The sequence below is a fragment of the Alligator mississippiensis genome, chromosome 9 (assembly GCF_030867095.1).
Source record: "Alligator mississippiensis isolate rAllMis1 chromosome 9, rAllMis1, whole genome shotgun sequence".
Lineage (NCBI taxonomy): Eukaryota > Metazoa > Chordata > Crocodylia > Alligatoridae > Alligator > Alligator mississippiensis.
In genome coordinates this window covers 41,376,777-41,392,914 of record NC_081832.1, presented here as the reverse complement: position 1 = coordinate 41,392,914, position 16,138 = coordinate 41,376,777, and the positions used below count along the sequence as shown (strand labels likewise).

Below are 16,138 nucleotides of genomic sequence, written 5' to 3'. Positions count from 1 at the left end.
GTGGAGGGGACAGCGAAGTCACTTGCCGCATTCCGGACAACCTGCCCTTCAAGCTGGTGTCGTCCTCCAAGAACTACTACAAGCTGGTGACGGCCGGCGCCCTGGACAGAGAGCGCAGCCCCGACTACAACGTCACGGTCACGGCCACGGACAAGGGCGCTCCGCCGCTCGCCACGACCCAGACCGTCCGGCTGCAGGTCTCGGACGTCAACGACAACGCGCCGCTCTTCGAGGAAGCGTCGTACAGCGCCTACGTGGCGGAGAACAACCCGGCGGGGGCCTCGCTTCTCCGCGTGCGAGCCTCGGACCCCGACCTGGGCCGCAACGGCCGAGTCACCTACTCGCTGGTCAGCCCCGGCGGCGGCGGCGGCGGCGGCGGCGGCGGGGACAGGAGCGCGGCGGGGGCGCCGGCCTGGGCCCACGTGTCGGTGCAGGCGCAGAGCGGGGCCGTGGTGGCGCAGCGCTCCTTCGACTACGAGCAGCTGCGCGAGCTGCGGGTGGAAGTGGAGGCGCGAGACGGCGGGTCGCCGGCGCTGAGCAGCAGGGTGACGGTGCGCCTGTTCATCCTGGACCGGAACGACAACGCGCCCGAGATCCTGTACCCCGCGCCGGGCGCCGTCGAGGTGGTGTCCCGCTCGGCCGCGGCGGGCTGCCTGGTGACCAAGGTGGTGGCGGTGGACGCGGACTCGGGCCACAACGCCTGGCTGTCGTACGAGCTGGTGACGGCGGCCGAGCCGGCGCTCTTCACGGTGGGGCTGCGCAGCGGCGAGGTGCGGACGGCGCGCGCCCTGGCCGACGGCGACGGCGCCCGGCACCGCCTGCTCGCCGTGGTGAAGGACAACGGGCAGCCGCCGCTGTCGGCCACGGCCACGCTGCAGGTGGTGGTGGCCGAGAGCGCGCGCGAGGCGCTTCCCGAGCTGGCCGAGGCCGAGGCCGAGGCGGCCGGGGCCTCGGACTCGGCGGCCGCCCTGCAGTTCTACTTGGTGCTGGCGCTGGCTCTCGTCTCCTTCCTGCTCCTCCTGGCCGTCGCCCTGGCCGTCCTGGACAGACTGCGGGGGTCAAGGCCTCCCCGCCTGCTCCCGTGCTTGGGCCCGGCCCCTGTTTCCGAGCGCGGCCCCTGGTTCCCGCCGACCTACGAAGACGGCACTTTGCCCTACTCCTACCAGCTGTGTTTGTCCTCTGAGTCGAAGGGAGGAGAATGTTCTGTCCTGCAGCCGCGTGCCCCTGTAGCAGAGGACATTCTGTGCAGGGACAGATCTGGGACGTTACTTATGAGCAATGGATGTAGTGACTTGAAATCTGAATTAGAGATCGCCGATGCGGTGAGTTCTATTTTCATTGCTTATATCTGATTATCCTTTTTGAAAGAAAATACACGCTCAGCTTACTGATTATGCGATATGGGAGTATAATAATCATCCATCATTATTTTGGAGTGTATCAATGCAATTACCACCTAATGAAATCGCTCCAATTTATTCTGATTGCATTATCGGGGCGGAATCGAGTGGGTAGACAAGTCACAGGAGAAGTGGTAAAATAGGGTGCTCACGGCACAGATTTGTAAGACAAAAACCTACGTATTTTTACACCCCCTCTATTGGTCTAACAACCAAATCTCGCCTCATCTCATATAATCATAGCAAGTAAGGCTTGAGAGGGACGTCTTCTAGTCCAACCTCTTGCTCAGACCAGCACCATCCTCAACTAGATCTTTCCAGCTAAAGCTTTGTCTATCTGGGTTTTAAAAACTTCCAAGGATGGAGATTCTGCTATCCCTAGGGGTAACCTGTGCTAGTGTTTTACAACTCTTAAGAGTGATATTTTTTTTCATACTATCTAACCTCCCTTGCTGCAACTTGCAATCATTACTCCTCTTTCTGTAAGAAGCTGATATTTAGGATTACTTGTCCACACCCAGAATTGAACTGCCAGCTTTTTTGTTTCCAGGTGGCGACTCTGGTCCTTCAGCCACAAAAAAAAAAAGAACATCTTTTCTCTCGTTTAAACAGATTTATTTATAGCGGTTTGGCTATATGACACTTTTCTTTCCGTTTCTAAGAAGTTAATAGCGTCTCAGAATCGGAAGTTATGAGAAAAGGATTGCAAGGCTGACACAAAAAAAAGTGATCCAATACCTTCTATTTCGTAGCAGCCGTTACCCAGGTGACACAGTTTTCCCATGAGACTTTGTCTTTAATGCGTCTAAGTAAAAGCTATAAGTAAAAAAAACACATCAGACAGCACAATCCTGAAAGAGGAAAATTTATCTCACGTACTCCGTGGAACACGATGAGGAAGGGCACGGTGCAAAGTCAGGTGAGTTAATTTACCACGAGAAAGAAGCATATGTAGTAGAATTGAAAGCACATTAATAAACTGCTGCAATTATTGGTTGAGACTCTGAGCGCCGCTGTTCACCAATCAGGGAGAGAAATGCGCCGAGAGATCCAGCCAGCCCAGCGCCGCCCCGCACAGCTCGGAGCACAGAGAGCTCAGACTTTCACTTGCTCAGGACTGACTCTCGGTGCAGGCTATTCGCTGAAACCGGCAGATGGGTTAACACCTGATACTGTCAAAAGCGATCGGCCCGAGATCATCTTCAAGCAGCGCTCGGAGGCGGAGAGGCAGTGGATCCTCCATGTCGCCATGGCCAGTTCCGGAGCACAAGGGCTGCGGCGCTGCGCAGGGCGAGCCGTGCTGTGCTGCGTAGTGCTGACCGTGTGCGGGGCCGCTGCGGCCGGGCAGATTCGCTACTCGATCCCCGAGGAAATGCAGAAAGGCTCTTTCGTGGGGAACATCGCGCAGGACCTGGGGCTGGAGGCCAAGGCGCTGTCGGAGCGCGGCGTGCGTGTGATTTCCAGAGGTAGGACGCAGTATTTCGATTTGAACGTAAAGAGCGGCCATTTAATCACGGCGGAGCGGCTAGACAGGGAGCAGCTGTGCGGCCGGGCTGAGAAATGTCTGCTGAACTGCGAGGTTATAGTGGAGCATGACATGAAGATGTATGGAGTGGAAGTCGAAATCGTAGATATAAACGACAACGCTCCCAGCTTTCAAACAGGGGAAATGGAACTAAAAGTCAGTGAGACAACAGCCCCAGGATCCCGGTTCCCATTGCGCAATGCGCAGGATCCTGATTTGGGAATCAATTCTCTCCAGATTTACCAGCTAAACAGTAAAGAGCTCTTCTCGCTCAATGTCCAAACAGGATCGGACGGAATTAAATATGCTGAACTAGTGCTGGAAAAGAACTTGGACCGGGAAGAGCAGGCTGCTCACGACCTCATCCTCACCGCCACTGACGGCGGAGATCCGGTCCGCTCCGGCACGGCGCGGATCCACGTGGTGGTGCTCGATGCCAATGACAACGCGCCCGTGTTCAGCCAGCCGCTCTACCGCGTGAGCGTGCGGGAGAACGTGCCCGTCGGGACCACGGTGGCTACAGTGAAAGCCACGGATCTGGACGAAGGTGTTAACGGAGAGGTTATATACACTTTCCAGAAGATCACAGAGCAGGCGTCCCGAATATTTCATCTGGATTCCGGGACTGGAGATATAAAAACTGCAGAAAAAGTAGACTTCGAGGAGGCCTCATTCTATGAAATGGAGGTGCAAGCGCACGACGGCGGAACCCTCTTCGACACATCGAAGGTCGTGATCTCTGTCAGCGACGTGAACGACAACGTCCCCGAGATCAGGATCACCTCCCTGCTCAGCTCCGTCCCCGAGGACTCCCCGCCGGGAACCGTGATCGCCCTCTTGATCGTGCAGGACCAGGACGCCGGAGAGAACGGCGCCGTCACATGCACCATCCCGGACCACGTCCCCTTCCGGCTGCAGAAATCCGTGGACAACTACTACAGCCTGGTGACGGCCAGGGACCTGGACCGGGAGCAGGTGGCGGATTACAACGTGACGGTCACGGCCCGGGACCGCGGGGCGCCGCCGCTGTGGTCCGCCACGACGATCGCCGTGCAGGTGTCGGACGTGAACGACAACGCGCCGGCCTTCAGCCAGGCGGCCTACAGCGTGTGGGTGAGCGAGAACAACGCCCGCGGCGCCTCGGTGTTCTGCGCGCGGGCGGCCGACGCGGACTGGGGCGACAACGCCCGGGTGACGTACTGGCTGGCGGAGGGCGAGCTGCAGGGCGCGCCGCTGTCGTCGTGGCTGTCGGTGCAGGCGGAGAGCGGCGCGGTGCATGCGCTGCGCGCCCTGGACTACGAGCAGGTGCGCGAGATCCGCTTCGCCGTGGAGGCGCGGGACGGCGGGTCGCCGCCGCTGCGCAGCAGCGCCTCGGTCACGCTGCTGGTGCTGGACCAGAACGACAACCGGCCCGAGATCCTGTACCCGGCGGCGCCCCGCGACGGCTCGACGGGCGTGGAGCTGGCGCCGCGCTCGGCCGAGCCGGGCTACCTGGTGACCAAGGTGGTGGCGGTGGACGCGGACGCGGGGCAGAACGCCTGGCTGTCGTACGAGCTGCTCAAGGCCAGCGAGCCGGGGCTCTTCGCGCTGGGCGTGCACACGGGCGAGATCCGCACGGCGCGCGCCCTGGGCGACAGGGACGCGCTCAAGCACCGCCTGGTGGTGGGCGTGCGGGACAACGGGCAGCCGCCGCTGTCGGCCAGCGTCACGCTCACGGTGGCCGTGGCCGACAGCATCCCCGAGCTGCTGGCCGACCTGGGCAGCCTGGCGGCGCCGGCGGCCGAGGCGCAGGCCAGCCTCACCTTGTACCTGGTGGTGGCCGTGGCCGCCGTGTCGTGCCTCTTCCTCGCCTTCCTCATCGTGCTGCTGGGCCTGCGGCTGCGCCGCTGGCGGCAGGCGCAGCTGCTGGGCTCGGCCGGCGGCGCCCTGGCCGGGGTGCCCGTCTCGCACTTCGCGGGCATCGACGGCGTCCGCGCTTTCCTGCACTCCTACTCCCAGGACGTGTCTCTCACGGCCGGCTCCAGGAAGAGCCAGTGGAGCTTCGGCCCGCCCAGCTCTGCCGGCACCCTGGCTCTGGCGCCGGCGGGACAGGGCAAGGAGCCTTCCCTGGTGGTTGAGGATTTAAAGGTGTGTGAGGCGGACCAGTCCGCGCTGCAGGTGAGCCGACCTTTTTTTGTACTCTGTGTTCATTACCTGCAAGTGAATTGATGTTGCTTCTATTTCTTTCATGTATAACTCAGTATAACAACTTCAGGGTTTTTGTTTCAGGTTTTTTTCTTGGTTAATGGATGATGCCTTTATATTCAATAGTTTTTATTTATATTCTTGGTAACCAACGGAGGTCTGGTATCCAGTTTAGGTTTAGGTTTGTGCTGAATTAGTCCCCGGAGTGTGTTGCCGAGAGATTTTTCTGTGGCTTAAAGAAGACTTTCATAATTCATTGGATACAGCGATTTCCTTGTGATGGATACTAATCTCTGATGCCAGATTATTTGCTTTCCAGAGTCGTACACTGATTTTCTTATGTTCCTACAATTGTTAACTTAGAAAGAATTTACTGTCAGTGGTGGGCAAAATGCGGAAGGACCATTAGGCTCTGGCTCATGGATTCATAGATGTTAGTGTCGGAAACAACCTCAACAGATCATGGAGTCCTAGCCTGGGTTGCTTTTCTCTTGCTATTACTATCCCTTCTCCTTGTCAAAATGGCCTACTCAGAATCCAAAGTATGGAGGGGTGACAGGGAACTTGGGTAGTTTCCTAAACTATGGGTGATCACCAGATAGACTTGGGAGAAAGAAAATCTAAAGTGGGCACTGTAGACTAGCTGGGGTTATAATTTCACAGATCAAGTATAGTTTTAATACCCAAGTCACCCAACTAATTGGGAGCACCGGGAATGGGAAAAACTTTGCTTCCTATTAGGCACTTTACATTTTCCTTAGCTTGTTTTTGCATTTCTGTGTTGGGTTTTTTTTTTTGTTTGGGTTTTTGTTTTTTGTTTTTTTTAGGGTCATGTAATGCTTAAACTGAAAATTGTGATACACATTGGAAGTTTCTGTGCCATTTCACTGCAAAGCGTACATACCAAAACACGCACAAAAGTGATGACGGAATTCTAGAATTATGGCACTGCATCTGAAGAGAAAGAAATATTCTTCTTGTTTCTCTGTAACACATTTGACCAGTTTGTTACACCTCCTTGTGCTGATTTATTATACTTTGTGAGACCTTTCATTGTACATGCGCCTTCAAGCAGTGGGCTTTCCAGCAGGTGTTGCCTAATCTGAGGCTTTGTGCCACAGTCACAGGTGGTTGAACCAGTGGTATAGTCCCACTTCTTCATTAGTTCCTTGGAGCGTCCATCTCCAGTTCATAGGAAGTTGAGACATCACCACCTTTGCTATGGTTCATCTGCCCCTGGTTGCTATCAGGTGTTTCCTTTAGCCTCTCATTCCACATCTCTGTAGTTGTATCTCCCTGGGTGTAGCACTGAGAGGTTGGGTGCTGGTGAGGAAGCTCCTGCATGACTTCAGATTTTTATTTTTATTTTTTGCTATGGGTAGATTGCGTACTGGGTGTCTCATATCTTCAGTTTGTCTCAGTTGTTCTATTCTGCTGACCGTTACTCTACTCATGTCAGGTAGAGTGATACCAGACAGCAGGCATGGGCAACTAGTGCCTCCCGAGTCTGGGGAGACACCCGCAGAAGCCGCCAGCAGCATCAGTGTTGGGGCCAGAGCTGGCTGGCTGGCTCCACGGATGCCATCGGTGGTGTCAATGGCACCAGTCGCGAGGGTGGAGCTGGCAAGCTCCCACAGATGCCACCGGCAGAGTAGGCAGTGTGGGCAGACCTAGCGAGCTCCCGCAGACACCGCTGGAGGCACTGGTGGAAGGGCCGGAGCTAGCGAGCATCCACAGGCATCGTTGGTGACATTGGCAGTGGGGGTGCAGCTGGCGAGCTCCCACAGATGCCACCAACAGGGTCAGCAGTGAGGGTAGAGCTGGCGAGCTTCCGCAGATGCTGCTGGTGGCATCAGTGGTGGGCCCAGAGCTGGCGAGCATCCACAGATGCTGCTGGCAGTGTTTATGGAAGGGCAGCCATAAACACTGTTTATGGCAGGGTAAGGGGAGGAACGTTCCCCCTCTTACCTCCTCGATGCATCACCCGTGACAGCAGGTACGCACTGTTTTGGCTGATAGAGTTCAGACACCCTGTGATGCATCAGCAGCTATCATTCAGAATGTGCTCAAGGCACTAAACATGTATGGGTCTCTCCCATACATGGCATGCATACTTGGCAGAGGAGCAGCTGGGAACTATAGTAGACATTCAGATGATTGATGAGCTGTCTCCCCGTTTAGAGTTGGTGAGTTTATATAAAATGTTGTTATGAGTGCTCATCTTTGCTTTTGTCTTCATGATGTATTCTTTGTATGAGAGGGTTCAATCGAGGCTGACTCCAAGGTAGACTGGATTTGGACAGAGGGATTGTGGTGTCCCAGACCATGTAGTGTTGAGCTGGCAGTTGGCCTCTTGGTTTTTCAGGTGGAAGGCACATACTTGTATTTTTGCTGGGTTGCTGAATAATTGGATTTCAATGAAGTATGAGGTTTCGCCTATTAGGGCTTCACTCAGGAGTTTTTCAAGATGGTTAAAGCCAGGGTTTAGGACTGTTATGCACAGGTCAACTGCAAATATGTAACATTTTGTTTCTAAATCAATTGGTTAGTCATTTGTATGGATGTTATATAACTGCCATGCAGGTATGCTTCCTGGAGGCCATTAATTTATCACCTCTATCTGCTTCGCTTCCCATTCAGTTTGACAAAAAAATCTCTTTTTGATCAGTGTTCATATCAACTCTGTAAGGTGTAACTCTTTTGTCATTTCCAGGGCCTCGAAGAGCTGTCAGTGGTTACCGCGGTGGCAGTGGGAGCACAGTGGCAGTAAGCAGGGGAGCTCCCACAAATGCCACTGGCATTGTCAGTGGCAGGGGGGTGGGTGGCGAGCACTGACAGGGGTCAGTGACCACCTGCAGATGCCGCTAGCAGCTCCTTTTTGTGGGGGGGTTGCACCCGCGACACTCAGGGGTGCATATACACCCACGTGCATCCACCACACGTCACCCCTGAATTAATCTATCACCCCTGTCTGCTTTGCTTCTCATCTAGTTTGACAAAAAGTCTGTTTTTTATCTGTGTTCATATCAGCTGTGTAAGGTGTAACTCTTTTGTCATTTCCTCCAGGGACCTCAGAAGATCATTGGGACCTCATTTCCACTTTGAGTTTTATTTGTTTGGTTTTCATTTTTGAGCTTCTTCCATTGAGAAGCATCTGGTAAGCAATTTGGTTAGCAGTGACATTATGATGTTAGTCTATCTTTTATGGGTTGTCCCTTGGTTTAGGTATTGCTGCACATGACTCTTTACTATTATGTGACATGAGTTGACTCAATAAGGTCTGCCAGAATTTCCTTCATTCTTCTGTGATGGCTAATGTGAGCTCCTCACCTGTAGTGATGGTGATTGTAGTAAAAGGTTCTAGTTCATAATGTGGCCCATAGTCTTGGTAACCATCAGTGGTTCACGGAGTGAGGCCTGGGATGTAATCCATGCAGAAGCCCCACAGGATGTCCTTCTTTGGAGATTTCTGTACAGCTTTTCCAAAATGAGAAAGAAATGGGGATTCAGAAGGCAGCTCCAATTCAATTTATATCTACCTTACATCAACAGGGTATATATTTACTGGAAATTATTTTATTACCTAGCATGCTGTGAAGGTATTAAAAATCTGAAGGTTGGGCAGCTAGGTGGCAAGTACTGCCCTTCTCCTTCTTCTTGTCTCTCTTCTGGGGGTGGTCAGAGCTCAAACTCACTATTTGATCCCTCAGGAAATGGCCAAAAGGTCCCTTGTGGACAATCTGACTAAGGATCTTCACAGTGAAGAAAGAAAACAGGAACCTGTAAGGGAGTGACCAGATAAACGGGGAGGAAACATGGAGGAGGATACCACTCTGTGCCCTTGCTTTTGAAACTGTGGTGGAAAATCCATTGAACATGTTTCACATCAACATGAAGATCTAGGACATTAATTAAAATGTACTGCACTTTGTACAAGATGTCAACACCCCAGAGATCAATTAATTGACACTGCCAGGAGCCTGCTTCTCACTGAGAAATGCTCAAAACCCAGAAGTGTGCTCAAATTCCCTGCAGAATTACCAGTTCAGCTACAATGCAAACGTCATCCTGATGTCAGGGAGAGTCAGAGCCGGTACAAGTACACAGAGCTGAGGCTGCAGAAGATGCTGGATCAAGAAACCCAATGCGCCTCTTCTTGATCCTCATGGCCATGGACAGGGGGCAGTCTGTCAGAACCAGGATGGCTTGGGTCTGGGTCAGTGTCACTGACAGCAAAAAAACCCATGCCCATTTTCACCCAGGATATCTACAAGGTGTGTGTGCAGGAGGTGCCCCTGTTGGCTCCCTCATGCTCCAGGCGAACACCTCAGACATCAGTGAGGGTACCAATGCACATGTCACTTATGGGTTCAGCAACACACTGGAAACCACAGGCCAGAAATTCAGTCTGAAGGCAGAAACAGGAAAGATCATGGTGAAAGAGCCCTTGGACTTTCAGGGTACAGCAGACTACACCTTGGCAATGGAGGTAAAGGAAAGTGGTGGCCTGGTGACTCACTACAAAGTGGAGATTGAGGTTGTGGACAAGAATGACAATGCACCTGAGGTGACTCTCACCTACATGTCCATCCCCGTCCCTGAGGACTCCCTGGCCAGGAACATGATTACACTGATCCGTGTCAATGATCCAGATGGCAAGAAAACAGAGAGGTGGCCTGCCATATTCTGGACAACCTTCCCTTTAAGCTGGCATAGTCCTCCAAGAACTGCTAGTTGGTACTGCTGCTGCCTCACGTCTCCTTCCTGCTCCTTCTGACTGTCACCCTGGGAGCAGGGGAAGGAATCAGGGGGAGCTTTTTTTAGGAGTTCTCCAGCTAGTGATGGAAGGTGGGATGGGTGAATTGGAAGCCCCCAACCTCAAGGGAACTCCAATACACCTGCCCCAACGTCCAGCAGAGGCTGAAAAAACCACAGACCAAACTCTCCATCCTCCCATTCTGAGAGCAGTGACAGACTGGGAGGCAGGACAGACAGAAGTTACAAAAGATACTATGTTTTGAAATGTCTTCATCTGACCCCTCATGCAATGAGGGGTTAGATTTTCACCTGACTGGACATTTTTTAAGTTGTCTACGCCCGTGTGCCATCACCAAGCAGAACGACGGGACAGCTGTGCCTCCTAACTGTCGACCTAGTCATAGCTATAAACTGCTTTCTCTGGCCAGATTGGGTGAAAATTGTCACTTTTGTCTGTGCCCTTTGGGATTAACCATTCTGCTGGCAATCACAATGGAAATAACTGGCAGAACTCTGGTTAGTTTTCAGACTTGGAAGTTTCTATGCATTGTGTTTCCTGCAAGTTCTTTGTTTCAATCCAAGCACTGCATTTTTCCTCTCCTTTCAAAACTTCTCCTTTGAATAATTTGCAGCATCCAGGAAAATGGACTTATCCTCTAAGTATAAAGATGTGGAAAGATATCGTTAATGTATGTGTTTTCTTTGCTTCTTTTCAGTAATCTTCTTTGGACAAATTATAGATTATATAAAGTTCTTGGAGATTGTGGATGTCTATTGCAAGCACAAATATAAAAGAAAGCTCTTACTCTTTGCCTTTTTCTTGTGCCCTTTTTAGTTTGACTGTTGGTGCAATGTAACATCAGTGTTTTTAGAATAAATATTTGATTCATTTAGTACTCACCAGTGGCAGAACCATGATATAGTTATGAAGTTTATCTCTTTTAAATTATGATAAAGCCTTGACCAGTGCAGGTATATATTCCGGATTCATCACAACATTAATAAAGAAATTAATTAACAGAAGCTTGGCAGACTTAAAAATATTGTAGACTAATTTTTCTTTCTGTCATTGAGATATTCCCCCAGAGCTGCCATGAGTTCAGGAATCATAGGCTTCAATATTCTAATTCAAACCTCTAAAGATTCCGTGTAAAAATGTTCCTTTTTTTTAAAAGCCCTTTGTACATTTTCCAAGCTTAGGAATAAGTGCAGGGTCCCAATGGGAATGTGAGACTCTTTTGCAGTACCTGTTGGTTCTTACTGTCATAGGTGAGTCCCCGACATAGTTAAGTGCTCCTGTCACAATAGATTGAGCGAGCAACAAAACCCCGCCCGAGCAACTGATGTTGCCACCTAATATGGGCATGCCCCATGTAAACTGTCAGGCACCTTAGTTGGCGGTTCCTCTTTGATCTGCCCTCTGTGGAAAATTCCATTACATGTGCCACCATGGAAAATTCCGCTATGTCAGTGTCTAGCAGCTAAATGCTACATCTCAGTGGAAAGTTACTGCACAGAGAAAAGTTCCCGTCAACTCTATGCAGACACGTGCACCACCATTGGTCGGTTGTAAATTCTTCTTCTTTAGCGGTTAGCTATTGGCTCGCTAGCCATATAAAAGGTTAAAGCAGTTTCCACCCAAGTTGGAGACCTCAGAGAACACCTCAGAGGCAAGTTGGTGGCCTGATCACCCTCCAACGTCTCCCCATCATCGACCTTCCAGACGTACCCCGTTCCCATTGCATGCTCACTGCATTCACGAATTGTCGACTCGTCGTGTTGCGTTACCCTGTTACCTGTTATCTGTTACGTTACTCATTACCTGTTGTCTGTAACCAAGCAATCATTCATCACCTATGCCAGTGTCAACAGAGGCGTAAGTAAAATCTCATTGCAACCAGTACTCTGTCCCGGCCTCTCCATCCACTCGCCTGCCTGACGATCCTATTTCACTTACCAACACCGCTTTCTGGACCGGCTGGACCGGCTCCCAGAACATGGCGTCATGAACAGGATCAAAAGGCAATGTGGTGGAGAAGAATTTAATCAAGTGCTGCCCCTGGCGCACTGGGGGGGCGCCACGTGGATAACCCAGAGGAACTTTGGGCGCATATCGCCTATCATTGGGCGGCTGGAAGGGAAGGAGAAAACCTCCTGGGGGGCTATTTCTCGGTCAGGGGAGAAGGGCCAATCGTGAAGGAATGGAAAGTGAGCATGTCCCCTGAGTTGTTCAGCTGCGTAATGGCCAGTGACCGAATCCAATTTAGGCCCGTGGACACAGTATCGTCCCTGTCCCTAGCGGAGGTGAAGGCTAGGAAGGTGGAAGGACCGACTCCTGCTCAGAAGTTCGCCCAGTGCATGCGGTACCTGAGGGAAGGAGGGGAGCCCACCCCGCCAGACCGGTTTAATTGTCCGGCCCTAGCGCCCGGATCGCGTGGTCACGAACTTCTAGGCCAGCTCCGGGAAGGCCTAGAAACTGAAGGCCGCCAAGCAGCAAAATGGGGGGGAACCAAGTGGAATAAAGGAAAGATGATAAACATGTTATTCCGCGCGGTAACGGGTCTACTACGGGAAAACGCCAACCTAGAGGCTCAGTTGCGCACAGTGAGCATGGAGTCACTGGAGCAAGTAGCGGGGGGCTCTGAGCCGCAGCCAGAAAATGGCGCCGGCGAAAATGAAAAAGGGCGTGAAAAGATGGGAGCCGCCCAAGGGGAGTGGCTAGCCACGTCTCGGTCCCTGGCTCCACCCCATGATGTAATGACAGCAGTAGAACCACCCACTGAAGCGACGTCACAAGAAAACCCGCCCCCCTATGAGGGAGGAAAATTTTATCCAACGCTCCCAGCTGAGAGAGGGAAATTGTATCCAATGCTCCCAGCTGAGGGAGGGAAATTGTATCCAACGCTCCCAGCTGAGGGAGGAAAATTGTATCCAGCACTCCCAGCTGATGTGGAAAAGGTTCCTTTAGCTGCAGCTCATCCAGTAGCTTTAATAAAACAAGTCACAGATGCGCAAGGCGCCACCCGCACTACCGTCACCTATCGCATGCGCACTTGACAGGAGATACAAGAGCTATGTCGAGAATCAAAAGTGAAACCCGAAGAAACCCTGGCAATGTGGATGGGACGGCTAATTGTAGAATTCGGGTCTGAAATACTGGACATAGAAGAAGCAAGTGCCTTAACCCGGCAAGTGGCATGGAGTGAAGGACACGCCACTGATCTGAACGTGATTATGGAAAACACTCTTTGGCCCATTCCACTCCCGGCGCTAGTGGTGGGACAAGTGACCCACAAATCCCACATCTGGCATGAGGGTCACCCGCAGAACGCCAATGCAGAACAACTTCTCTTAGCCATCATTGGAGTGTTGTACCTGTCGTGGAACCCAAGGATACATCCACTAGGACTAGCACAGGCCCAATACAACGGAAGATGGGCTTATCGCCACTTGCGAGACCCCAGAGCTGTTCCAGTGACTCTGGAGGCCATAGACGCCTGTGTTGAAGTGTACGGAGGGATAGATGCCATCACACTCCGACTCTTTCTTAACCCAATGGCAGGTCAACCAACAGGAAACCTTTTAAGTCACCTCCCGTGACTGCAGGCGCTTATGCATCGAAACGAGAAAACCTTTACCGATACGAAAGATCGATCCTCAGCATACCCGGTCGAGACCCCGAAGCCAAAGCGTTTGGAACTTAACTGGCAATGAGACTCACACCAGTTGCTGCCAAGAACAGCCAAAGAGAGAGCTATGTTTGGGTTTTTACTCAACCACACCAAACTCACAAAGCAACAGCTGTGTGCCCTCGGGGATGAAGGCCAATGCCATCTAGCCGACGCGATGGGATTTAAGTTCGGGGACAAGCCAAAAAACGAGTAGCAGCCGTCGGTTCAGTCAGCGGCCGCCACCACCCGGAATCTGCCAACCCCCGTCCCTACGCCGAATTCATAGTACAACATCCAAGAAACCTGAATAAATGGGGACGAGTATCTTTTCTTTTAAACACCGGGTCCCAGGTCAACGTAGTTACCAGTACCACCTCACACATGTTGACGTCAAAAACAATCCAAGTCCAAGGACTCAACGCCATGGCAACGACCCCAAAAGTTCGAATCCTGATCCAAGGAAATATACTGGAAGCAGTATTAGGAAATATCAACATTTTAGGTATCCCAGGACTAAGAGTACTAGATCTCAAGAGACGTGTACTGCAGGCACTTCCAATTACCGTGTCTGAGTCAGAATGGCATATACCTGAGCTCCGTAACATCTCCGTCTGGATATACCGCCCGATCCCAACGAAGAATTCCCTTAAAAAATCTATTACCAGCCTCCTACAATGACTCGAGGAACAGGGCTGTATTACACAAGTAATGGCCAGCACTTACCTATCTCCAGGATGGGGAGTGGCCAAGCCTGGTGCGCCCAACGAAGCCCGCTTAGTCGTGGACTACCGAGAAGTTAACCAGAGATGCCAACAACTTGCACAGCCCACTCAGTTAACTCTACCGCAATGCATGTTAGAGATGGCACAGTACCAAGCAGACCCATGGGTCAGAGTTACACTGGACCTGAAGAACATGTTCTTCTCAATCCCACTCACTGACCCCGATGGAGTGCTGAATATGTGTGTTGAGGGGATAATGTATAAATGGAATGTTTGCCCACAAGGGTATCAGAACTCTCCGGCACTAGCCACCGGCACTATGAATCGCACATTAGAAGTGTTTGCAACCACGAATGGTTACCCAAAGAACGATGAGTATAAGATTTGGAACTATGTTGACGATATTGCCATCATGGGTCGAACTAAATCGGTCCTAAGCGAGGTTGCTACTCGTCTCGTCCACCACCTTCAAAAGAACAGATGGACCGTCAATTTAGACAAATCGCATTTACATCCCACCGCGAATATCACGTTCTTAGGTACAACTTTCGATGGCACCTATAGACGTGGCACTACTCATGGGACCCCAGACTTGGAGCCCTTAACACGACCTCTACCGACAGACAGAAAATCACTCCAACGATTTCTGGGCCACCTCAACTGGTACTGGCATTACATTACTCCTCTGCGCCTATCCATCGTTGCAAAGTTACAGCGTCAAATCCGGGAGAAGACCCAAAAATCCACACCATGGGCGGCAAGGGATGATGATAACCTCCAACACCACTTAACAGCGATCAAAAGCACCACACTTATCGCTATTGACCTGAGTGAACCTTTAGTCGTCACCCTCAGATGTACCGCCACCCACGTATGGGCCACAGCGCATAATAGTCGTGATGAAGTGGTCTTCACCACGCATAAGACCCTGCAAGCCGCCCAGAATCATTACGGTCACTTAGCGAAGACCCTTCTTGCAGGCCAGCTTGCTGAATCACTGTCATCGGGTCACGGGACTCTTCAAGCTCCCCTCGCAACCTTGATACCTTCAGTGGACCCCAAGAGAGTGGATCCTCATTTCCAAGGGGAGTCCAAAACGTGGAACACACTAGTCATTAACCATCATTATCACTGGTATTGTTGGAAGCATGAAGACACAACGGTCATCCCCGATCCAGCCAACAACCACCCGCCTGTATTATATGGAACCACGGATCCTGCGTGGATTGGGTCAGACGGAACGTCCTGAGAAGGGGGAGGATATGGATACTATTGTAAACCGTGCCATCACGCAGAGATATTCTCCTCAATCCCCGGAGAACACTCTCCACAACTTTGTGAACTGCTAGGATTTAAAGCAGCCGTACAACACTGCCTAGATCATCACGATAGCACGCTCCCCGTTCCAGTCATAGTGATTGACTCCATCTACATTTATGAGATTGTGACGGGCACAGCAACAGAGACGGAAAACTGATCCGTGTGGGAAGATATTTGGGAGGCGATTTCCACCTTTATGACCCCGCCTCTCGTAAAACACATGCGTTCACACAGGCCCGACACAGATCCAGTACATGCAAACACTGATAAGTTACTGGAAGACCCTTTGCGATGCGACGTAGTACTGGCAGCCTCAACTCAGGAATCGTTCCCCGAAGCGGACCCATTCTTAATATGGCTCCACGAACACTGGGGGCACCCCGGACCTCAAGCCAGCTATTGAAGATGGAAACTAAACACTCAAGGACCGGGTCAGTATGCATCCCAAGCTGACTGGAAGCAAATCGCAAAGAGTTGCGAGGCCTGCACAAAAGAAAAATGCCATCGCACTAGTCACCAGATTGGTGCCCTAAACCCAGAACACTTCCCTCCCAGGAA

At 51.7% G+C, this 16,138-nt stretch overlaps 2 protein-coding genes across 3 annotated transcripts in view; both read left to right on the top strand.

Annotated features, from left to right (window-relative positions):
* LOC102574276 (protocadherin gamma-A4) overlaps positions 1 to 16,138 on the top strand; it is a 389,584-nt gene that overhangs the window by 91,600 nt on the left and 281,846 nt on the right. The gene's annotated exons all lie outside the window — the stretch shown is intronic.
* Positions 2,378 to 5,148, top strand: LOC106739795 (protocadherin gamma-A4-like). Its single transcript, XM_059733344.1, has one exon. It carries the CDS (start codon positions 2,437 to 2,439, stop codon positions 5,131 to 5,133), a length of 2,697 nt encoding a protein of 898 aa, XP_059589327.1. The 5' UTR covers positions 2,378 to 2,436; the 3' UTR covers positions 5,134 to 5,148.

What these genes read in the sequence shown, in the direction of transcription:
- LOC106739795 (XM_059733344.1), top strand. Translation starts at nt 2,437, where the DNA reads ATGCGCCGAGAGATCCAGCCAGCCCAGCGCCGCCCCGCACAGCTCGGA.